We start from the raw sequence: 26560 nt of genomic DNA, 5'->3' as shown, positions 1-26560 counted from the left end.
AGTGACACGATCTTGTCTCACTGCAGCCTCTGTCTCCTGGGTTCAAGCGATTCCCCTGCCTCAGCCTCCTGAGTAGCTGGGACTACAGGTGCATGCCACCACACCTGGCTAATTTTTTGTATTTTAGTAGAGACGGGGTTTCACCATGGCCAGCATGGTCTCGATCTCTTGATCTCGTGATCCGCCTGCCTTGGCTTCCCAAAGTGCTGGGATTACAGGTGTGAGCCACTGCACCCTACCCAAACTTTTTGTATTTTTTGTAGAGGTGGGGTTTTGCTGTGCACCCCAGGCTGGTCTCAAACTCCTAGACTCAAGTGATCCACATGCCTAGACCTCCCAGAGTGTTGGGATTATGGGTGTGAATCACCTTGCCTGGCCTTAATTTGCCAGATTGTCCCAGAGGAAGTGACCTTGGCTCAAATCCTGGCTCTGCTTCTTCTAGCTGTAGGGCCAGAAGTGAACAACCAAATCTGCCTGGGTTTCAGTTTCCTTACCCCAAAAATGGCAATAAGAACTATTTCACAGGCCAGGTACGGTGGCACACACCTGTAATCCCAGCAATTTGGGAGGCCAAGGCATGAGGATTGCTTGAGCTCAGGAGTTTGAGACCAGCCTGGGCAACACAGTGAGACTGCATCTCTATAAAAATAAAATCAGATGGTCATGGTGTCTCATGCCTGTAGTCTCAGCTACTTGGGAGGCTGAGGTGGGAGGATCATTTGAGCCCAGGAAGGTGGAGGCTACAGTGAGCTATGATCACTCCACTGTACTCCAGCCTGGAATGGCAGAGCCAGATCCCGTCTCTGAAGAAAAAGAAGAAAAAAAAAAAGAAAGAAAAAGAACTACGTCAGTATTTTGTAAAAGATTAAGGTTAGATACATAGATATAGTCTTTTTTTCTCTCCACATATATCTGTTTATCTATATACACAAATATATATTTAGAGTTATGTATATACATACAGAGAGAGGTATAGCCATATATATATATAATATAAAATATATATATAGATGTAGAGCTAGCTCTCTTTACAATGGATATATATAGAGAGAAAGATTTATCAATCCACAATTGATAAACTTGGATATGCAAGAAATATCACATTTTCTCTAAACCAGCTTAATTTTTATTTCAAGCTCCCCTTCACAGCAGGCTGGGAGGATGCTTAAACATTTTGAGGTATCCCACTGCTCCCTCAAGGTATGCTACAAAATCCCACACTGTGTCAAGCTCTGCACAGAAGCTACCTTGGAGCGCCTGTTGTCCCGGGAGCCTGACCCATGAGTCCTAGGGGTCCCTGCTGCTCCCATCTGGACATCAAGTCAAGGGGAATCTTTCCCAGGCTGCCTGCAGCCCTGGCTGCCCAGACACTGTGCTGCAGCTTTTCCTCAAGGATGTTGTCTCTCCAGTGGCTCTGCGGTGATCTCTCTGGGGACCTAGGATCCTCATTTTTTAGTGAGGAAGAAGTCCTTTCTTCACATCGAGCTAAGACATTATCAAAGCCTGAGAATCTGCTTCCTTTTCATTTTTCTAAAAATCATATACATTCTACTTTGTGCTTTGGTCTGGAAAAATCTCAAAACCCGAGAGAATTGCAGTTGAGTTTTCCTTTTTGCCCTGCCACATTTCTCCTAACAGTGCATGAGCAATTGGGTTGGCCAAAGGGAGAAACATGGGGAAGACAAATTTTCAAAATACTGCACTGGCAACACAGCACCGCACCTGCCATAAAGAAGGGGTTCAGTAAGTGCTTGTACCTTTTCCTGGAAATGATGCCATAATCACGAGGACATAGTAATCCATCCCAAACCACTGGCAGCCTTTATGTGGGCAAAAGTGAAATGACCAAAACATGATGGTGAAGCAAGAGGACTGAACATTTCTGGGAGAAGCATCTTAAAGAATAACTCTGAACAAAACAAGGAACACTTGGGGAGTCACCTGCTAAGTGGGACAGGAAGAGAGGCAGAATTACTGTAGCGCTAACAAAACGTTTCTTCCAGAAATCTGGGGGAAGAGAGCAATAGCTGAAGTCCACAGAATAGCCACTAATGTAGCACAAAGATACCTTAGAGATCAACAACTCAACATCGCCCCCACCCCATTTTACAAATAATGAGGCTACAAGTTGGGTGTGGTGGCTCACACCTGTAATCCCAGCACTTTGGGAGGCTGAAGCAGGCAGATCAGAGGTCAGGAGATAGAGACCATCCTGGCTAACATGGTGAAACCCCATCTCTACCAAAAATACAAAAATTCGCCAGGCATGGTGGCACACGCTTGTAGTCCCAGCCACTCAGCAGGCTGAGGCAGGAGAATTGCTTGAACCCAGGAAGCAGAGGTTGCAATAAGCCAAGATTATACCATTGCACTCCAGCCTGGGCCACAGAGCAAGATTCCATCTCACAATAATCAGGCTACAGCTGAAATCACTTGCACAAATCTAATAACACATTAAGTTTAGCTGCAAGATTCTTAACTCCACTAATTGGCTTTTTTTTACTATAATTATGTTGTCTTTTTATAACTGAAAATAAAGAGGATTGAAGAAGTCAGTTGAACCTGGGTTTAGATCTTGACTCTCTCACTTACTTTGTAATCTAGGGTCTCTTATTTGGCTCTAGCCTCCACTTCTTCTGTAGCATAGGACTACGGATTCTTATTTAAGAGCCTAGGTTGTTGTGAAGAGTAAAAGAAATACTGAAGGACCCAATACAGTGTCAGCACATGGTAGCTGCTCATTTTAGAGTGGTGATATTAAGATTCTTTCCAGTTCTTCCAGTATGATTCATTTTGATAAACTAAAAGTCTTCATGAGAAATATTCCATTTGCTTTTTTTATTTGTAAAAAACCACATAGACAAGATTTTATTTACCTCATCAATTAACGAGGGAACCAATACTACGTTAAAACCAATAAAATGGAAAATCTAGAGGGCAGAAATGCAGGCAAGGAGGAACGGAAATAAATGCAAAACTGGCTACTTTCATGGCACAGTATTCAGTCGCATCTTTACTTGACACGTATCCATTCTCACAGTGTTATGAAGAAACACCTGAGATTAAGTAATTTTTAAGAAAACAGGCTTCATTGACTCACAGTTCCGTACGGCTGGGGAAACCTCAGGAAACTTACAATCATGGCAGAAGGCACCTCTTCACAGGATGGCAGGAGAGAGAGAATGAGTGCAAGCAGGGGAATTGCCAGAAGCTTATAAAACCATTAGATCTCACGAGACTCATTTATCATCACAAAAACAGCACGGGGGAACTGCCCTGATGATTGGATTACCTCCATCTGGTGCTGCCCTTGACACATGGGGATTACGGGGATCACAATTCAAAGTGAGATTTGGTGGGGACACAGAGCTAAACCATACCAAGATGCATCATTCATTATTTTCTTTGTTAACAGCTTCATTGAGAGATAATTCACATATCTGTTATATATATACATAAAATTCACCTGTTGTAATTGTACAATTCAGTGTTTAATGTATTTACACAGCTATGCAACCATCACAATTTTGAATATTTTCATGATACCAAAAGGAAACTCTGGCCTTTTAACCGTAACACCCTTAACCTCCCACTTCTACCCCCGCCCCCAGCCATAGTCAACCTCTAGTCTATATCCTGTTTCTATAGATTTTCTCTCATGAACATTTTATATAAATGGAATTGTCCAATAAGTGGTCTTTTGTGGCTGACTTCTTTCACTTGACATAGTATTTTCAAATTTCATACATGTTGGAGCATGTATCAGTGCTTCATTTCTTTTTATATTTGAGCAATATTCCACTACGTGGCTCATTTTAAAATACTGACTGTGCATTTAGTGTGCTTTCATGAGAAGCAAAATATGGAGAACTCTGAGCTCTAATAGGTTAGAGCTTTCGGTTTCTCTCCAGGAGAGCAGATTCCTGAAACAAATATCACTTTCTGCATCCAAGCCATGAGGTCCAGTACTTTGGACTTCTGGCTCTGTTTGAAATTTATATTTGCTTTCACACAGGTTAGCACAACCTGGCTAAAAGTAAATCCCACTCAGGCCATTGGCCAGTTTTCCACAGTGGCAGGCACAATGGATTCTTCTAGGAATTGCCTGTCTGGAAAAACAACATAAAACAAAGGAGTCTCTAGAGAACATCAACCAAATGTTACAGTTTGATATGGCGGCCTGTTGTCTGATCTGGGGGCATTTGCTTAGAAATGTCAAAGGAAAGTAAGTAGGCAGCTTCACCTCCTCACCCTCTCAGCCATTCCCAGCAAGCTGCAACTGAGTCGTTTGCCTCCCCACCTTCCCACTCACCGTCTGCCCCTTTACCTGCTACCACTTGGCGTCCTTCAGGGCTGTTGCCACTCCTTCCAATGAGGGAACATCTGACCAGACTACTGAATTACCAAGAAATTACTGATTCTGCAGGAACTTTCTATTTCTAGAGAGAAGCCCAAGGAAAGGGCCATATGATTTGTAGATAGAATCTCTAATAGCAGGGACTCCCTGAATCCTCTTCCTTCAAACTAAGTATATAATCTTTTTGTTGTGTTGTTTCTGAGACAATGTCTCACTGTATTTCCAAGCCCAGGATGTAGTGCAGTGGCACAATTTTGGCTCAACACTACCTCTGCCTCCCTGGTTCAAGTTATTCTCCTGCCTCAGCCCCCGAAGTAGCTGGGATTACAGGAGCTCACCACCATGCCTGGTTAATTTTTGTATTTTTAGTAGAGATGGAATTTCACCATGTTAGCTAGGCTGGTCTTGAACTCCTAACCTCAAGTGATCCACTGGCCTCAGCCTCCCAAAGTGCTGGGATTATAGGTGTGAGCCACTGTGCCCAGTTGCAAGTAATAATCTTAATTCAGACACAACTGAATCAGAATTCTGCTTGCTCCTTTTAATCCATCCATCCATCCATCCGTCCATCCATCTTGTAAACATTTATTCAATACTAGTTTGGTCAGTCTTTAAGCCTAGTGCTAGGTAGAAGGGAGCAATCTGGGCTGAAAGCTTTTTCACGAATTGTATTAAAATTATGTGTTTTGCCTCCCATGGTAGGCTTTGAACTTCATCCTCCTTAAGGACAAGGACTGAATTCATTCCTACGAATATATAAATGATGATTACATAATAAGCTTGATAATAGAGATACTTGAATAAATGACCACATGTATGTCCCACAGCCAGCCTAGTGCTCGTCTTTGTTGGTGGTGTGGGTGAGGAAGCCTCTCTGGGAACCAGGGATCTCTCCAAGTGGTCAGACTGCAGAACCTGAGCACAGTCTGTTAGCACACCTGCTGGAGCTAAACAAAAAGGAATGCGGTTCAACGACGTCCCTTCACAATGACCACTGATCGCTCGCTTCTGTCCTATGAAAGTCAACTTCTTCCCTCTGAAGGCTGCTTGGTTCCTAGATTGACCCTGGAGAGGAAAGCGGTGGCTTTGGAGAGGTCAGTGACACTTCCTAGTAACAGGACGCTTTAGAGTTAAGAATCAGTGCAGCAATGCAGGAGAAAGAGGTGAAGGGCTCCCCAAGAAGCAGTTTGAGGAAGTCATTATATGCATCAGTTACAGAAAACTATCCATGCCATTTTAACATGGATCAACTTTACTGACAAATAATTTACATATGATAAAAAATATCATTTTAAATGTACCTGGTGAGTTTCATGACACTTACCCCTGTGAATAACTGCCACCATGCCCAAAATACTCTCTTGTGCTTTATTTGTAGGCAGTTTCCTCTCACCTCCGACCCCCACTAGCACTGATCTTTCTCAGTCACTATTGGTGTTTTGTCTTTTCTAGAAGTGTAACAAATAGCTTGGGAAGCAGCTCACCGGTCACATGGCTTTGATGCTAACTCACCAGAGTTTCTATTGGCAGCCCTGGGTTTTCACCTCTTTGAAATAAGTGGAGAGTACAGTCAGCTCATAAAACCACAAGGTTCTTCACAGTATTCCTCCTGAAGCACTCAGTATCCAGCTTCCAAGGACACAGTTATCTTCTTTCAAAGAATCTGTTTCACATAACAAAGACATTCCTAGCATTTGGGCATTGCTTGCCATCAGTAGTTTATTAGGGGAAATGTCAGGATCCCTAGCTCTAGAAGATCTAATCAAAAGCAGAAGAAAGACCTGGTGACCTCTTCGGGTCTGTGGTCATGAGACAAAGCTGTAAAGGGTAAATACAAGTCACTTGGTTTGCCCAGGCTCTACCAGTTGTTTGTTGGGTGACGGCCCATGGAGAATGGTTGTTAACAGTTTGGATTTCCAAGCCAAATACATTTTGATCAAATCCCTACTGGGCTGCTGCCTCAGTTCCTTCATCTCCAATATAGGAATAACAGCTTATTAATGAGTCATGAGCATTAAAGGGGACAATGCATGTACAGCATTTATTATACTGCCTAGAAAAAACAGCCCCTTACTCCTTGCTATAGCTGATTCAGTTACCTCTAATATGACGTTGCCAATCTACAGTGTTGAGCATTTCTAGATCTAATGTACTATGCCTCAAAATTAAAACAATTTTCCATCCTTCTATTCAAGTTTAGACCTCATAGTAGCAGTAGTAAATTATAGTGGTGGTAATAACTCTAAAATATTTTAATTAACAAAATCTACAAAATGTTTGTTGCACACTGCAGGATGTACAAGAGTTAAGAGAACTAAATATTCAACAAGAATCAGTTCCAGGTGGTGAGGTGTTATTAGAGACAGAACATGGCTGGTGTGGAACTTTTTCTTATGGTCAAGATTCAGGAAAAGACGCAACAAGTGTAACAGTGAAACCAGCCAAAGAACTAACATCACGAATTCCTTTTCTGTTTAAGAGGCCTTGACACATTTCTGCATGCAGGTTAGGATACTTTTAAAGTACCGGGGTAAAACACAAAAACAGCGACCATGTAGATTTTGAAATTAACTACGATTAAACCATGTAAACAGCTATGTTTTGTTAAAGATTTACAGGAACAAGCAGGTTTGGCTATTGTCACATGAGACCATTACTTTAAGTTTCATAAACCTTTCCCCAACACTTGCTAGCAGCCAGATGTCTGTGGCTGGTGGCCCCCACCTGTCCCCCTTACCTAAACATATAAGACACACACACAAAAAGCCTGCATTTGTCTGCTATGTGTAGAGGATCCCATTCTACCTCACCTTAGCTGAATTGTGTACATAGCTATCTCCCAATAGACTGAGTTTCTTGAAGGTAAGTACATACATCTCAATTAATGCTGATTCACTTAAATACACTTTTTAGTTTCTAAGAACTTTCTGTGTTATGCAAACACAAAGGGGCCATGCAAACACAATGAAAGAAAGATTTGAAATGACAGACTCAGAGAAAGCTTTTTGAAGGAGAACACCTCACATAGTCATAGGCCACTTAGACTAAAAGGGACTTGGATAAATACAATAGTATCCTAATTTTGCAGATAAGATGGAGGAACACACTGACAGCTAGTAGGGAGTGGGTCTGGATCTCATACTTCCAGGTTTGGTTTCCTGTCAGGCAGAGACACGGCAAGTAAACCCAAGGAGAGATGAAAGAGGCAAAACAGCACAGATGTTTCAAAGCAAAGAGTCTACCCAGGAAATGAAGATTACTTTAGTTACCAGGGAAGAAACGTGTGTATGTCATGGGGGAAGGGAAGAGAAAATGCACGTATGTGGCACAGCCCTATGTGGTGCAGTCAAGTGAAGGAAGCTTTATGAAGAGGTTGGTGGGACCGTGAAGAATGAAAGGGCTATGGGAAAGCAAGAAGGAAGGCTGGGGGGAGGAAGATGCAGGGAACAAAATGATGAAAAGCTCACGATGGTCACGAAACTTGTAAATGGTGGTATCTTGTACTGGGACACAGCGATACGCACCTAGGAATAGGGCTAGATCACACAAAGTCTCAAAAGGTTACGCTGTGAAACTTATGATTTTGAATAGCAATTAGGAGACATTCAAGATTCTTGAGCTTAAGTGATAGGATAAAAAAACAGTACAAATTGATATTTATCAAATTTAAGATGACCAAAGTATTTTAAATTTCTATCTTATTCCCCAAATATGTCACTGTCATAAAGCTTTCTGATGATCTAAAGCTGGTTAAAAATAAAGACCTTGTATATGCACATTAGATCAGGGCATGAAGCTAAGTGAATTATATTGATCATAATTTGCTAAGAATTTTTTTTCTTTAAATAGTCGAAATAAGAGGTTTCAGTTATCACATATAAATATAAGTGGAGGATTCTTTCTTTTGCTACATTATAAGCCTTGGGAAATGGTTTATAAATATTCATTTGATAAGTTGATGAAGTATTAGCAAGCAAGATGGTAAAAGAAAAAATGTATACAATCATTGTATAAAGTTCCAGAAACACTTTATTTAAAAATGGAGTTGTAAATGCATAACAAAATAACATAAGTAATAAATGTAACAAAAATAAATAAGGAGAATAATGTATTCATACAAAATAAAAATAACATAGTAAAAGGCCAAATGTTTATAATTGAACCAAACTGTGTAAACACTTAAACAAGAATGTAAGCAGAGTAGATTCTTATATTTTCCTAAACTCCTTACCTTCTACTTCCATGTGGATATAATCAGTACCCAAGTATTTAAAAAAGAGGGAGCAATGCTGATTATTTTGTCCAACTTTTTTTTCAAATGGATTGACCCTGTTTTAACATTTCGTTTATTCCTTCAAAGCATTTGTATCTTTCCATTTATGTTCTTTAAAACCTTTTTTCGGTCTTCCTTTATTAGACAGAATGGGGAATTTAGCTTTACAAGGAGAATAGTTCATTTACCTTTTTTTTTGAATTTAAAGAAAAATATGAGATCCATTATACTTTTGTTTTTACATCTCTATAAAAAGTTTTTTTTGCATCTTTATTAATTGATCCAACAATACGGGATTTAAAAAATCCTGTAAAGTCTTGAAGTGTATAGAGTTACATTGTTTCTTAAAGCAAATATAGCACAGGATTATTGCAGAAATATTAAAGACCATGTCATAAAAGTTACAGTTAAACCTTTATAGACTGATGGGGTCAAGGGGGAAAATCCAGGTCTACTTTCAATAATATTTAACTGAATTAAGATACACCCCAATTACAGTGTTCTGGAAACACAAAGGTAATTACGTTTTAAAGTTATCCAGATGTGAACTTACTGGAAAGAGAAAAAACAAGTTGAAAGAAGAAATTTTTCACAGGCCTCTTGTTTAGTGGCACAGGCCAAAGGCCTCTGTCGCTGTCTTGCAGGGTCCTTATAAACGTGTAAGATAGACAGGATTTACTACTCAGTCCTACAGGGAAACACACAGAAGCAATTCATTGCTTGGGAGTGAAACTACCAACTAATCTTATGACTACTGGTTCTCCAATTCCCCTAATGAAGAAAATTTTAACCTCATGATCATTTCAAGGGAATTTTTTTTTCAACTGTCACATATAAACTTGGTAACACAGGACCAATATACATGTTCTTAGTTTTAAAAATAGACTCCACCTAAACTATCTGTCTAGTTTAATCTTTCTAGTTATCATTTAACCTAAATGAGAGACAAAACCTTATTTTCATTAAAAAAAAAAAAAAATGAAAAAAAGTGCCAAATTGATGTTTTTGAAAGTGGAGTAAAACACTGTGGGGTTAAAACAAATCCAGTATTATCAATCTCCTATGTACAAAAAAGACGGTTAGTCCTTATTGATATATAGATATGTCCACCTACCACTCCCAGCAAATCTTAGTGCAAACATAATAGTTAATTTCCGTAAACCCCAAGACAATTTACGTATCAACAAAGTTATATAAATCACATCTATGTTGGAAAATTTTAGGACACAGAATGACTGTTGTGAAAGGTCTGCTTTTCTGTGGATAGTAGTTATGTCATTGTGTCCAGTGGTAATGAGTACTAATATAAGTCCTATTATTAAGAAGCAAACAGAATGGTTTAACAAATCTGTACAGATGAAGAAGTCCATTTCAGGGAGCAGCTTGGCACAGGAGACATAGGGGTTCAGAAATGTTGGCTATTTAGTTTGCTTATAGGTCACAGCATGGCTTAAAAAAAAGATCTATGAAGGGAAAGGGTGTAACAATAAAATTCAACTTGAAAGTCATAAAACCATAAAAGATGACACTGCCACAATCTGCTTTTTCCCTATTTGTGCATCAAGTGGTTATCTAAATGGTTTGAAAGGATTGACATACTACATTATATGTAAAAAATAAATAAATAAAATTAAGAAGACAGGGATTACAAGATTGTAGTTGACCAAGCTGTCTTGTTTTGTGTATGTCAACACTATGCTGCTTCCAATATTCCTAGTAATTCCACGGGTAATGATTTTTCAATAATCAAGAGAAAGTCATTCATGTACTATAACATCTTCCTCTTCCCCATCAGGGTTGAATCTATTGAAATGTATACTGAAATCAGCCTCAGATTCAGCATTCTCAAATTCAGCTGAGACTGAAATAGCAGCAGGATGAAGAGCCCTAGCTTCTGGCTGGCAAAGTGTTGGTGTCTGACCAGGGCTGCTGTGGTTATTCACAGGGCTGGACTTCTGTTTTGGTGGAGAAGGCAAGATAGCACTGGGAAATCCCATGTTGTTCAGAGCCTCCAAAGTTCCATCAGGATCAATCATAGCATTGATTGCTAAAATAGGGGAAAAGGATATAATTCCAGATGCCGTTACATTCAGATATGAACATTGTTTACGATTTGGTTAATATTTAAACTATCAGTGTGTATACGATCTTAAATGTGGCAAATCTTCCAATACTATATTTAAAACTCCATTCTGAGTAATTCCATAGCTCTGTATTGTAAATTACCAAGCCCTGAATACTTTCTCTGGGTCCTCTGATGTGTCACTTAGGGCATTTCAGAGATTTTTAAGTCTGGCATTTGAAGATGTAGAGTTCAAGAAAAATCTTTTTGAAATTTGTTTTCATTATTGTGAGAGGATACAGAAAATAATGATTATGATTTTTAATAAACATCTAAGCCCTATTTATCACTCAGATAACTAGGGGTTTAGTTGCTAAGACAGGGTTCAGAGTAACCTCAAGTCTGGAGAGGCCAGAAGAACATCAGCATACTCTGAATGCTACCATAGAATACTTAGCCTGGCCAGAGCGCTAGGGTATCAGCTGTCTATACCACTGAAGGCAACCTGCAAAGCCAAACAGACTTTGCTACCTGTATGGGAGGGGTCAGCTAAAGATCAGCTTTCAATCCAAAACATCTTTGGGTTGACATGGAAAGTTCTCAGGCTGTGATTTTCAATTTGGCATTGGGCAAGAGTAGAGAGCTGGGAGAAGGGAGTAACACAGAAGAATCATTTCGAAGCCCCTTTTAAAAGTATACCCCAGTCTACCAGCTAACAATCACTGTGTTAGCAAGCTACTTTTACTCATGGGGTATATCATAACCCTTAGGTGTGCTGGGCTGAATAAAGGTTAAGAATAATTTCCATAGGCTCCACATATGCATCTATGGTTATTCAATAAATAAAGACTCGGCAGAATCAGCAGTTGGCTATAGAAGAACCTGCTTGTTGTACCACTGGGGACTTCTAGGTCAAGACATACATAGGCATTAATGCATAATCCAGCTCTGACACAAACCGAACAATGTCCCTGTCACAGTCTCTCATTTTCTTCTCTCCTTTCTCCTCTGGTCCTTATGTGTAATATGTACTCATTGCTTGTCAACCCAAGCAACTATTATTTGTATCAGAATACTGTTGCAGGTTATACCACTAACGTAATTTAAGAATTGTCAAATCACATAAATAATGCTAATTATCAAGCAGTTTTAGCTACATATACAACTTTATTATTTATTTTTTACTTATTATTTATACCTAATACATACAAAATTTCAATTAGTTATAACATCTAGCCTATTGTCAAACCTATGAACTAAAATATGCTCGACATTTATCTTTGTTATATTTTTAATTTTTTATATTGGGTTAAAAATTCCTTTGGATGAGTAACGTGAATATGTAGAACTCTATTTTATGTATGTCATTGCATTTAATCAATTATCCTAATAAGAAGAAGATTTTAAGAAACACCACTTAGAAAGCACTTATTGTAAATTATTAGCTCTTTATACTTAGTTCAGTAGTAAATTTACCTTGTAGCTGCTTTTCAACTCTTTTCAGCTCCTGTAAGATGGAAGAAATCTCCTGTAGGGAAAGCAGTAACAAAAATTAGCTTACTTTAGCTACATGTTACCAGTTTATGAGCAAAGAATTTCACTCTCATTTTACTTAGAACACTTAACATTGTCTACATGGTACTACATTAATAGTAACATGATATGAAATAATTATGATATCTAGTAAACAAGATTCAAATTAAAATATTTAAATTAAATGAAATAGAATAACTTTTTCAATGAGATGATTGCAGCAGATGTAAAGTTTAAAGTCATTTATACTATTTAAGCAAAAAAATTTTTTCTTTCTTGAGACGGAGTCTCACTCTGTTGCCCAGACTGGAGTGCCGTAGCGTGATCTTGGCTCACTGTAACCTCATCCTCCCAGGTTCAAGCCATTTTCTTGCCTCTGTCTCCCAAGTAGCTGGTATGACAGGCACAAACCACCATGCCCGCCTGATTTTTATATTTTCGGTAGAGATGGGGTTTTGCCACACTGATCAGGCTGTTCTTGAACTCTGGACCTCAAATGATCCACCTCATTGGCCTCCTAAAGTGCTGGGATTACAGGTGTGAGCCACCATGCCCGGCCACAAAGATTTTTAAAAATTCTTACTAATCAACCTTGCAACGACTATGTAAAAGTGCCCACACATTATCTTTGTAAAAACATATAAACTGCAACCTCAATATTAGGATTATATTCTGAGCAATGAAAATCTGTACAAATTCTTTTAAAAAGAAGGCAAGCATTACATCAAGTAAGTAAACAGAAACAACTTATGTCAACTTAATATTTTCATGTTAAATTTGGTTTTCTTTAAAAATTTCATGTTTCTAATGTATAATTATTACAAGAACAACAATATATATAGTAAAAAACACAAAAGACTCCTCCTTCAAACCCTCCGCAACTTTGAAACAATCAACATTTTAAACCTGTGAGTCAGTTGAAGAAATAAAATTTCCCCAAATTTTGCATTTATATCTTCTTTTGACAAAGTAAATCAATGAACAACCCAAAAATAAGGGTCTTTCCCTTAAAATAAAACTCTATTAAAATGTTTTAACTTCAAGAAAAATTACTATACCATGCTTGAGGTTTTCACAATAGGAACTTCACTTTCAGCTCTTAATTTGCTTTCTATGTCATCCCAATTCCGATCTTTGTCTTTAAATAATATTCTATAAATCAAAAAACATAAGCATATAACTATTCATATTTTTAAAAACCTATTACTTTGTTAATAATACCAAAACAATGTATCTTTTCAAAGGTACAAATTAAAAAAAACCAACCACTGCATAAACTGAGAATTAAAATACTAAGCCAATAATACCAATTAATTCAGGTATATGAGATCCATATTAAAATGTAACTGACTGAATGCTTATTGATACATGCATAAACTCTTTACTGTTTATCTTATTCTTTACTGAAAACAAAATATAAAACAAATGTAAATGATGATATGACCTCAAAACTTTAATATTTATAATTAACAATACAGTAATGCCCTCTTATCCATGGTTTTAGTTAGTGGCAGTCAAGCATGGTCCAAAACTATACAGTATTTCAGGAGAGAGAGACAGAGAGAAAGAGACCACATTCACATAGCTTTTTTTGAACAGTATATTGTTATAAATGTTCTCTTTTATTATTAGTTACTGTTGTTGATCTCTTATCATAGGCATGTATGTGTAGGAAAAAACGCAGGACATTGGGGTTTAGAACTATCTGTGGTGGCAGGCATCCAGTGAGGCATCTTGGAACAACAGGTATCACCTGAGTATAAGGAGAAACTACCCTGTAACTGCTCCTATAAAGCAAACGCACTTTTGTTCAGAGAGAATATATGCAGTATAGGAATAAGTGAGATGAAGATAGGCTGAATTAGGTATAACCAATTTTGTCTGTAAAGACTTCTTTATATAGGAATAGGCACCTTATGGATCAAGCAAAGTGTGAATATTATTTTAAAGACTGAAAATTGGGAGTACTGTGCTTTTCTTTAAAAATTGTTAATTCATGTTAGTATATTTGTACCTAATACCTATTAGAAATTAGGAAATTAGGATGTTATCCTTTTGATAAAAACAATTCCCAATAAAGATAATTATTCTATATTAGAAACTAACTTCAAATAACTTATAAAATAAAGGGCCACAAAATTTTGATGTGTCTTTCAAATGTGGGACGCTTCTCTCTCTAACACTTTAGATCTATCAGACATGATTCAGCAGTTTTAGAAAGATGTAAATACTAGCTACTTTTTTGGTATCTTTTAAAATTTCTTCAGTAAGTCTGGAAATCTAGTTTAATAGTCTTATATAAACACCAACACTATACAACCTCACGTAAAATTATTACTACTGGAAGCTGATCAGCATTTAAGTAGTAAACTAAGTTAATATTTGTACTGTTATTTCTTCAAAGATCAACATGCTTACCTTATTTAAAAAGATGAAATTCATTAACATCACATCAAGTCTGGAACATATGCTTAAGGCAACAATGGGTCTAGAATCTGGTATAAGAATATTCTTACAGCCTACTACTGAATTTTCTAAACTCAAAAAAATAAACACCCTTGCCAGTCATCTTTTCTAAATTATTGTGACTGATGGAAAATAAGAAAATAATGACTACTTCATGGACCAACTTGGAACTGCAATGGACTTGTACAATAAAGAAAGTCTCCGGTTAGCCACACTGCTAAAAATTCAGTGAATTTTTCCAGAGGATGGCTACTGAGTATAGTGTTTGTGCATCTAAAACTGTTAAAGAATAGACATTTCACCTTTGGTGAAAATGGTTTAGCACAGTCACCTATGGCCCCTGAAAAAAATGCCCCACTGAAGGAATAAAAGGTTTATTTTAAAATACAGTTTATTAGCCAAGCACAGTGGCTCATGCCTGTAATCCTAGCACTTCAGGAGGCCAAGACGGGTGGATCACTTGATGCCAGGAGTTCGAAACCAGCCTGGGCAACATGGTGAGACCTCGTCTCTACAAAAAATAAAAAAAAATTAGCCAGGTGTGGTGCAGGCGCCTGTAGTCCTAGCTATTAAGAAGGCTGAGGTGGGAGGATCGCTTGTGCCCAGGAAGGTCGAGGCTGCAGTGAGCTATGATCATGCCACTGCACTCCAGCCCGTCTCAAGACAAAACAAAACAAAAAACAATTTGTAAATAATATGGTACAGATCAAGTCAAACTTGCAATTTTGGTTTTATGAAATAAACTCTAATATTTAAATACTAGAGAAGCAGAAAATCAGACCAAAAAATTGGTTTACACCAGGTTATAATGATCAGAACTTGTTTTTGTTCAAAGGTCCTTATAAGTTTTAAATAAAAAACACAGCTTTCAAAGTGATATTCAGATTACCTTATAGATTCAAAATAGACTAAACTCTAGCATGAAAACAGATAAAATTCTAAAGTTTATTTCATTCAATAATTTAAGAATTAAGTTAAAATACTTTTTGATAAAGCCGTTGGTTTTAGGGAAACAAACAAAAGTCTCAGGTTCATATTCTATGAGCCATAACCAATTCTCTAGTACTATCCCTTAAAACATGCAAACTCGGAGGTGCAAATTGACAGTCTACCAATGCAAGGCCATGTTACACAACCTAAAGGGGTGAATTTTCACATGGAATGCAATGAGAATGCTGTAAAACAGGAGTTCCTGTATCAATATTTAAAAACTGATTCCACAGAAAGTGTTCATACAGTGTAAATATGCGTGCCTCTCGGATGAACCCCAGCAGACATTTGAGGTTATAACTCCTGACACAAAGCTTAAAGACCACTCAATTCTCAAACTACCCTGGCACTTTCCATGCAGAAGGCCCAGGTCTCTACCCATTGAATTTGGTTATCGCAACTCAGACCTACCTTTCAATAGTATCTTCTTCCCAAAGCCTTCCCTAATCATCCGAGGTGAAAGTGATCCTTCCTTTGCCTTTATAGCTCTAATTGAGCACTAATCTATTATACACTATCTTTCACAATAGTTGATTGTATATGTGCCTCACTTTGCCAACTACACTGACAACTCTAATAATAGAAATGGTTTTATCCTCTCAGTACCTTCCATAAAGCCTGCCAGAGTGCTTTGTGCATAATAAAACTCAACACCCGAACTGAAGGCAATTCAAATACATTAAACATTCTGTATTTATGTATAACTTTATTGAGGGATTTTTATGCATCTATTTTTTAACTTTATAAATTCTGTCCCTTTCTGAGACAATACAATTTATCAATCAATCAAGCAGTGTGTTTTTTGTTCTCAATTTTAATTCAATGTCAAAGCTACAGGAAAGGCTTTTCTTTGGGGGAGACTGCAGAGGGTTGGAAAGCTGCTCTGTGGGAAGGAAGGGAATGGTGCAAGGCAGATATTCTATGAACGTCTGCTGAATAAATGAATGAGTGGTTAAGAATCCAGTTACCAGGGATGGAAGACTTGTATTTCAGTAGGTAGGATGAAAAAACATAGTGTATTTGTTTATAGGTAAGGAGACTCCAGGTTTTCCCAGTTGCAAGCCACATGACCATACAAGACTCTCATGATATTTTTATGGATAACACTGGTACATCAAGAGGATCCATATTTGATATATTAGCTTCCTACGGTTTTTAATGATAAAATCCAAACTGCTTAACAAATTCTGCCAAAACAGATTCATCCTCATCTCTCTAGTGTCATCTCTCACCATAATCTGGCCCTTTCACTTTACTCAGCTTTTGACTAACTCCTCTCATCATCATTCAGGACTTAAATTGCATGGCAATTTCTCTAAGAGCCCTTCTCTGAATTTTTCCAAGTGCTTTTGCTATGGGCTTCCATAGTAACCATCCTGTATTTCCCTTTATACACTTAACACACTGAATTGTAATTAGCTGTTCACCTGCCTTCTGCATTCAACTGAGAGGACATCAAAACAGTGCTATACAAATAACATACAGTCAAAAACCATTCAATGAATGAATGTATCTGGAGACTTTATTCCCACATAAGATTATCTTAACCAATGTTTATTTCATTTATTTATTTCTTTGGTTAATAATCCTTCCATAATACCCCAGCTTCAGAAAATAATTTTAGTGGAATGAAAATCAAAATGATAACAATTATATATTACATTTAGCTATAACAAATGCTTGAGCCAAATGTGAGGCATGACTCATGGTATTAATAAGCAGGCGTGTGACTGAGGCCTACAGATTTATTTATTCATGTGTAATAACTAATATGTTAAGATTTTTTTCCCTACAAATTTCAGTTAGGCTTTACCCCAGGGAATGGTGGGACTTCATCTGTCTCTGGCCATAGGATATATTAGCAAATCAGAGGTGAATGGGCTACACAGTGAAGGAGATTCTCTAGTGAAAGAAGTAAACTGGGGAATGATGGAGTCAGTAGAGAAATCTAATTTAAGACAACAATAGGGTGCTAATTACTTCATCACTGAGTGTGAGTAAAAGAAAAACAATGGACTCATTTATAAGCCCTATCAGGATTATAAAATGTGGTATTTAAAAACCAGCATGCACCTAATTTCTCTAAAATCAATTGTAAGCCTTGAAATTTTTTAGTTAACAAGGTTTCAATTTATACCTGCAATTAGTATTGTTATTATACTCTTTATCTCATCAATGTAACCAGTGATTTTAGTATTAAGAAAAAGTTGATGCAGATAGTTGGGCTTCAAGTGGTTATAGTGAGTAGTAAAATACAGGTAATATTCAAGTGAAATAATGAAATTAAGACAAATCGTGTAGATAGCAGAAATCGCTAACTTAATACAAGCTGATTGGTCTAAATGAGCTAGAATGTAAATTCTGTGAGAATGGGGGTCTTTGTTTTGTCAATGTCTAATTATAAAGTGCCCAGAATGTACCTAATACTTATTTGTTAATAAGTAAATATTAAAATATTATTCTGTAGAAAATTAAGCTTATTTAAAATTCATAATAATATATAGGAATTGATAAAGGTAAATTAGTTTTAAAAAATGGATAGGTACGTAATTATAATTATTAAAAACACTTTCAACATCATTTATATGTACAACGTAATCCTTAAGAAAAGGCAAACATTAAACACTCTATTGCCCATTTTTTTTTTTTTTTTTTTTGGATATAGGATCTTGCTCTGTCACCTAGGCTGCAGTGCCGTGGCAAGATCACGGCTCACTGTAATTTTGAATTCCTGAGCTCAAGTGATCCTCTCAAGTAGTTGGGACTACAGGCATGTGGCCACATGCCCAGCTAATTTATTTATTTATTTTTAATCTCACTATGTTGCCCAGGCTGGTCTCCAAGTCCTAGGCTTAAGCGATCTGCCTGCCTTGGCCTCCCAAAGTGCTAGGATTATCAATCATGAGCCACTGCGCCCAGACTCAATTGTTTTTTAACTAAGGCAACATGCCTCCTATTCCAGTCAAATATGGAGAGGTCTGTCAATACAGTTCACTGATATTCTCTGGAAAAAGTAAAGATATGATTAAGAGAAAAGATCAAGTTACAAAAGTAAATAAAAATAAGATTGTATTTGTATAAACTTTGAGAAATGAACCCGCAGTGGGGGAACACACCTGCTATTAGATATAATATATATTTCTTTCTGGAAGATTTGTATTTTTTAACCATGTTCATGTATTACTTTTGCTAAAAAGATATAAATCTTAAAGACAGGACAAGATAGGCAGAGTACATTAATTTTAACATAAGGAATTTTAAATTAATATTCTTTTAGAAGGCAATAAAGTGAAGAGAAGGTCCAGTACATTTAAGAAAAATTTTAAGATACAGGCTCAAGATATAAAAGAAAGCTCTTTCTGTTTCTTAACATGCCAGGTAAAATTTACCTATATAGGCCATCTTTCTACATTTCCTTCTAAATTTCTCAATTTGTCTAGAAGATGATGCGAACTTCATTTACAGTAACTTAAAACAGATTGTTTTAATAGGCTGTTTTTAAGAATATTTTGATTTTTAAATGCTGTTTTTAAGATTGTTTTTGAAAAAAATTAATGGCTTCTTGGTACTCATCGAACACTGATAAAAACACAGAAGCAATACAGAATGATATTTCTGTGGAATATTACAATTTACAAACCATGTTCAGAAACTGTCTCATTACGTTTAAAATTTTAATTATAGGAATCAGAAATAAGCAATAGCAGCATGGATTTCTGAAGTATTGTTAAATAAAATCTGTAAGTCTATTTGTGTTTTGAATTAGTAATGAATTTAAAGTTATAAAGTAGTACTGGGTAGATATTTACTTTGGGACAAATTTCTCCTAAGGTAAACACATTCATCCTGATGACAGATTAACTTTGAGAAAAAGCAACAAAAAGCAAAGTGCGGTAACACTATAGTTAAAAAAATAATCTATATGTATATGTATGTGAGTAATAAATAATTGGCTTCTCTTCACAACAACCCTATGAGCAGACAGTGAAAATATACCTATTTCTGTAGAGCATAATGAAACTGAGGCTGAGAGACAATAGGTAGCTTCTTCCAGGTCGCATAGTAAGGGGCAAGGCTGAAACACACCCTCAAGTCTTTTGCCTATTAGGCTTGTCCTCTTCTCTCAACATTTTATTAGATCCTTTTCTCTCCCACCTCTTTCACGCCCCAAAAGCTCATTAATGAAGTCCTTACTTTCATCAGCTCTCTTTTAATGACTCCTTTCTAGGAGTAGACAAGCTAAAAAGAAACAAAGCTATTTCTTTCAATTATTCATTTCAACAAATGCTTATGGGATACATACTTCATGGAAGGGAACTACAGGATGTCATGTTCAATAAAACAGTCCCTTTGCACAAGATTCAAAATAGTAAAGAGATCAGATACTAAAATTTTTTTTTTTATAATTCAACATAAGTAACAAAAATATTTTTTTAATGTGGAACAAAAACTATGCAATCCATGTAGCATTTTAATTTTCAAGGGGTTGGTACATAAGTTTTCTAAGTCTTGCAAGAGTTCATGTGCTATCTTCTTTACAAATGAGGAAGACAAAACTAAACTAATGTTTGAAATCTTTTAAAAGAAGTCTCCAAAGTCTGTTATTTATTGTTTCGTGGAAAAGCAAAACACTCCTGGTTATTAGTAAAATTAATCTCAGTGATTATAGTTTTTAATTCTCACTTATAAAGGGGCTGATTAAGACATTTGTTTGTCTTTTTGTCTCTTTTATGCTGTTTATAGTTTGTGGTTATTACTCACGTCTCAAAACGAAGGTATGTGGTAATGGCACTGCACTAGTTCCTAATAGCTACAGTAGCAAGCTTGCAAAAATGGAACAGGTAACTGTTAATGTCAGCAAGGAGGCTGGAATAATAAAAAGTACCTGATCTTTCCAGCTGTCTTATCTATTGATTGTCTTATCTTCTTAGAGAACTGAAAGACTGATGACAGCAGCAGATTATCTCCCATGACCTGAAACGACCAAAGAAAAAAGTAGATATTAAAATATTATCACTGTATTGTATAACTACTGGGATCACTAGTCACAACTCACTTTAGTTAGGAGCAGTTAGTATTTATGCTTATTTTAATTATAAACCAATGAAGAATATAAGTGATATGTAACTAAAATAAAGTGAAAGAAACACTATTAATAAAGGACTTCTTTTATTAAATAACTTGTTAAGTTTCCATATTATTTTGGTCCTAACACTTTCCAAAAATCATCCATTTTATTCTCAGTTTAACTTCAATGACTATCGTGATCCTGTCTCTCTTACTTCCAACTCAATTATAAAAGAGAAGATACAAATAATTTAGAGTGCTAAATTTATTATTTATTCTTTCATCAAGTAATGTGAATACAGAAATCAAGAACAGTACAATCCTTGTTCTCCAGGACAGAGTCTAGTGGGAAAGATACATTTTAAAAATATTTACTCAAAATAGTTAAGTTTTTATAACGGGTGTTGGTATTACTCCAGCTGAGATTTATGGGCAAAACCAGGGGTCACCAACCTCTGTAAAGAGCCAAAGGGTGGAGGTTTTAGTCTTTGAGGAACATATGGTCTCTGCCACAGTTCCTCAACTCTGTCTTTGCAGAGTGAAGGCAGCCATAAATAATGAGCAAATTATGTATGTGGACATAGCTGTGTTGTAACAAAACTTCTACAAAACAAGTGACAGGTTGGATTTGGCCTATGGGCTGAGGTTTGCCAAGCTAAAGCTAATGTAGGTAGCATGGCAGAAAAAGGACAAAATTTGAGTCTAGATGTGGGTTTCAAAATCAGCTCATTATACTGTTAGTACTGTATCCAGAGTCTGAAAGAAAACACTGAAAATAAGGGAAGGCCCTAGATGGCAAAAAGGTTTAAAGACCACTGGGGGAGATGATAGTAATATACAGGGAATGCTATTAAGCGTTTTATCAGAAAGCCTAAGGCCTACAAAACAAGAAAAGATGTTCAGATAAATTTAGGTAAATTTTGGGATTCAGTGCTGTAATAATTCTAATGAAAGAAAGTTCATTGATGAGTGGCATAAATAAAGAAGTGATCATGGAAAAACATGAACTAACTTCAGAATGACATGGTTTTGAATTTAGTGGGCAATAAAAGGTTTTTTAGGTTGTGAAAAGTAACGTTGTCAAGGAAAGGATAATATGCAAAATGGTCTTTGTGGGCCTTAAGAAAACAAGTTAAGTACGGATGGAAGACATATACAAATTAGGACGGCATGAGACAGGGCAGGAGAGTCTAAGGAAAGGTTGCAACACAGAATAGGGTATTTCTCTTTTCTATGCTCATGAAGTTTAGTTTGTTATCACAAAGTATTTTAAAAAATCCTGATTTCAACCTTGAGATAACTATCAATCTAGATGTTTCCATTCTTTTTAAAAACATAAACTTCTTCCACAGTTTATAAGGTCTGGAGAAATTTGTCTTCCAAGACATCAGAACAGAATAAGCATGAGTAAGATTAAAGAATAGGCCCTTTTCCTGATACCAAGAACAAATCGACTATTAGGCCAGGATAGATCAAGTATGCTGTAAAACTTTTTAGTGTACTGCAATTGTAACTTTCAGGATAGCTACATACTTTTCCACCAGGTAGATACTTTTCTACTCAACACTATGAGAAACATACATATTCTTACACAATAATCTCAAGATCCTATTCCTTAAATGCAGAGATCCACAAATATTAATTTATGATCAATCGCTTCTTGTCAGCTGTTTCTTTCTGTATTATTCCTTAAGCCTACACCGCCTCTGTGTGTTGTTCCTAAGTCACCTCTTTCCACAGTAGTATTTGAAATAACCATTCTTTGGTGAAGAAACTCCTTTATATTCTTAAATATTCTATTACTCTATACTTGTTCAATTTGGGAATGTACCAGTTTAAACATTCACTTTTCAGCTGACGTAAACAGTTTCCAAGTTTCTGATACTGTCAACAGTGTTACTATAAATGTTAACTTCTATTGTCAATGGGAAAGGGTTTTTCTTGTACATCCACTAGCAAGAAAATTGCTAGATCATGTGATGTCTTCATTTTCAACTTTAGGAGATAGTGTCAAACTTTTTCAGAGCTGCAGCACCAACTTAACCTCTACCAACCACACATAAGAAAGCCTATGTGTCTACATTTCCTCCAATACTTAACATTTTAACACTTTTTAACTCGTCAGCAATTGAATGATTATAATCTCTAGGTAGTCTTGAAATGCATTTCTCTCAACACACATTAAGTTAAATATCTCTTCATGTTTTGTAGGCCGTAAGTATTTTCTTTTTCTTTTTTTTTTTTTTTTTTTTTTTTGAGATGGAGTCTCACTCTGTCACCCAGGCTGGAGTGCAGTGGTGTGGGTCAGCACACTGCAACCTTTACCTCCTGGGTTCAAGCAATTCTCCTGCCTCAGCCTCCTGAGTAGCTGAGATTACCGGCATGTGCCACCACACCTGGTTAATTTTTGTATGTTTAGTAGAGACGGGGTTTCACCATGTTGACCAGGCTGGTCTTGAACCCCTGACCTCAGGTGATCTGCCCACCTTGGTATTTTCTCTTTGGTGAAATGTTGCTCATGTCTTTTGCAGATTTTCCTATTGTGTTTCTGAATTAAGTGGAAGGAGTTCTTTATCTATATAGTATACTAATCCTTTGTAGGCCGTATGTTTTGCAAAACTTTGTAACTTCTTTCCACCTCCTTTACTTTTTAATAAAGAAAAAGTCCTTAATTTTAATATACTCAAATGTATCAGTTTTCTTAGGCCAAAAATTTTTGTATCTCTTAAGAAATCACTCCCTCGTATAATATTGAAAGATATTTATCTGTATTTTTTAAGTAAAAATTTTAGTTTTTCCTGTACCACTTAAGAGCTTAATTCATTTGGAATTATTTGTATATGATGTGATGTCATGGTGAAATTTCATTGCATCTATTAAGGAGAACCACTTTTTTCCCAGCCCTGCTTACTGAATGGCTCCTCCTTTTCTCATGGAACACGCCTCTTCTGCCATATGTTAAAATTCATAGTTTACTTACTTCATCCCTGCTCCAGGTTCTCCGCCTTGTAATTGTTAAGTGATCAGGAGGCTCTGCTGCTTGAGGTCTTGGATCACCAGATCGACCGTTGTTTCCTTCTGGTGTTTTAGAATGAACTAATGGAGGAATCTTTCGGAAGTTGAGGCTTTCATCAAAAACACGATCAACCAACTATTGGGACAAAAGCAAGCCCTCATGAGAAGACAGTAATTTGAAAAATTACATATGTTGGCATTACAATTTTTATGATTAGACAGAGTTATTCCATTCTCAAGTAGTAACAGAGGCATGACATCTTCAATAAACCAATTACTCTTTCTTTTTATAAGCATTTAAAGGTATTTCCTTTATAAAATCGAGGTTCATCTACATAGATTTTACTTTTAAAATCCAAAATATATATGTTAAATTTAATGCTTCCATGATTTTCTCCAAATGGAAAACAGACAGTAAATAGAAAAAAAGCTGAGCCATGTAGATGGACAATGAGTTCGTTTTACTCACATTGCCTTACCAGTGTAAAATACTGTTTCTTTTTCTTTTAGTTTCCTATCTTGTTTTTTCCTTTTTTTCCTCCCCAAATCCAGGTGTCAAATTTCTTCACAAGATACATAAATTGCAAATTCCAATTAAGTTTACAAAAGGAAAATATTTTTGTAATCCACAAAATAAATACTTTGGTCTTAGTCAAATACACTTTTAACAATGCTACCGAAATTACACATTCTAATAAAAATTATATACTGCCATCTACAGTGCAAATTACAGACATACAATACTAAGTAACTCGGGTTTACTGAAGAGGGAGTCAACCTAGTACAATATTCTGAAATAAAACAAAAAAAATGAGGTTTATTCAATGAAATGTTTAAGTAATTTTACTGTGTCTGAGTGAATGTATAATCATGTTAGGTAAAATTTAGTTAGAAAGCTGAGAAAATAATATCTTCATCATTTTAAATATACCAGAAGAATTGTGTATGTCTTGCCACCAGGACGATCCTTTAGGTTTTCATCAATAAGGATGATTTCATATACATTTACATTTGATCAATGTGGTAACAAAACTCTACACAGACTGATGAAGTATCATTTATTAAGTTAAACAACACATGAAGGAAAACAAACAAAAGAAGTGACCATTAAATAATCGGATTAAAGAATAAATGTGACAAAAAGCAAATGAAGAAAATATTATCAGCACAGTTTACTGTAATTAAATTTGTCAAAAAGGCTAGCCATTTTTGCCTACTATTTAGGACTACCTTGTAAAATTGAAGAAGCGGAATAATCAATACCAGGGGCTGGCAAACTTTTATGTATAAAGAGACAGATAATAAAAATTCAGGCTTTGCAGCCATATAGTCTCAGTTTCAACTACTCAATTCTGCCACTGCAGCAAAGAAATAGCCATAGATAATAGTTAAATATATGAGTGTCACTGTGTTCTAATAAAACTTTATTTATAAACACCAAAATTTGAATTTCATATAATTTTTATGTTGCAAATTAGCATTCTTTGGACTTTCTTTTTCCAGCCATTCAAAAATGTAAAAACCATTCCTAGCTCTTTGGTCTGTATTAAAACTGGCAGCAAGGCCACAGTTTGCCATCCTCCAAACACAGAAATTCATTCGTTTAAATGCCAGTCCTTTGCTTGCATTTCTGCCACAGATCAAAACAGCCAACTTAGTCAAAGAATGCCATTATTTTTGTATTACATGTTAAAAGTGCGCCATCTGGAGCAGTGTCATGCAAATGGTGCCTCCTGGAGCTGTACTGTAAGAGGCCCTGATATTGGATGAGTAATAGTCTATATACGCTAACTTATATTCCAGGCTTTATAAAAATGTTCTGAATATATATTTATATGTGTGTATAATTACACATATTTCAATTTTTCAAATATCTTTATGTGTGTAAATTATTAAAGCAGAATTATTAAAGCAGTGAAACTGTAGGATTTTTCTGTTTCTTTGTTATCACAGTATCTTCTAGTTAACTAGCAATGAAAATATCCTATTAATTGGAGCATTTTCATAGTCAAACTTTATAGAAACTTTATACAATCATTTATCAAATTTTGGGTTGCTTTTCAAGATACCATTTATATTCACGTTTCAAGTGAAGCTATGGACCAAGAATTAGCAGGCAAAAAGCTGATTTTTTTAAAGAATTTTCCAGCTTCATGTTAATAGTAGACCAAATGTTAGCCTTTAGTAGTTTTGTTACAAAAACATAAAATAAATTGTTAAAGCAAAGTTGGAAAATGCAGAGCTTCATGCAAACAGGGAGGGTGGACATAACTAAAATAAACTAAGCAAAAAGCTAAAAGCAAAAGAAATAAAGAAAAGAAAGAACCTTATGCATTTCTCCATGAAGATCTCCTACCTCTTCTCTAGTGTCTATGGCAGAGCCAGGGGTGGTGGCAGCAGTGCTTACTGTGGTACTAGGGGCAGTGCCTGATGAAGTCACTGAATCTATCTCTCCTGCTACATCGTTGATCTCCCGAGCAATAAGAGCAAGATCTTGGCTGATCCTGGTAATAATTTTAGAAAAGAAGTTCAATGCCTTTTAAATAAACAGTTCTAGAAACAATCATTTATGAGAGAATCAGTCACATAAGTTGTATATCCAATTAAATATTTGTATCCCAAATTAACTGCTATTTTGATAATCAGAGTCTTAAACCTTAATTCCAAGATTAAGATTAATGAAACTAAACTCCAAATAACCTACAAGATATCACTTTGATAAATGTACTTTAAATACACTTGAGTAGAGATAGGCCCTTAACATACACTGTTAGTGTTAATGACTAGCATTAATATA

At 36.1% G+C, this 26560-nt stretch overlaps 1 protein-coding gene across 9 annotated transcripts in view; it reads right to left on the bottom strand.

Moving 5' to 3' along the window:
- Nucleotides 1-8368: 8368 nt before the first annotated feature.
- The window catches only part of CEP170 (centrosomal protein 170), a 127227-nt gene continuing 109035 nt past the window's right edge, over nucleotides 8369-26560 (bottom strand). For 4 of the 9 annotated variants that reach the window (XM_032242396.1, XM_032242394.1, XM_032242388.1 and 1 more), the window contains 6 exons: nucleotides 26090-26267; nucleotides 23729-23899; nucleotides 20567-20655; nucleotides 13284-13377; nucleotides 12169-12220; nucleotides 8369-10677 (listed from right to left, as the gene is read on the bottom strand). In XM_032242396.1, the coding sequence (XP_032098287.1) occupies nucleotides 10388-10677; nucleotides 12169-12220; nucleotides 13284-13377; nucleotides 20567-20655; nucleotides 23729-23899; nucleotides 26090-26267 (874 nt within the window). In that variant the 3' untranslated portion in view covers nucleotides 8369-10387. The remainder of the gene's footprint in view (nucleotides 10678-12168; nucleotides 12221-13283; nucleotides 13378-20566; nucleotides 20656-23728; nucleotides 23900-26089; nucleotides 26268-26560) is intronic. The other 5 variants (XM_032242395.1, XM_032242389.1, XM_032242392.1 and 2 more) reach the window with 2 other exon arrangements.

This window comes from Sapajus apella, unplaced genomic scaffold (assembly GCF_009761245.1).
Source record: "Sapajus apella isolate SASKATOON/1434 unplaced genomic scaffold, GSC_monkey_1.0 scaffold49, whole genome shotgun sequence".
NCBI lineage: Eukaryota > Metazoa > Chordata > Mammalia > Primates > Cebidae > Sapajus > Sapajus apella.
This window is presented reverse-complemented; position numbering and strand designations above follow the sequence as displayed.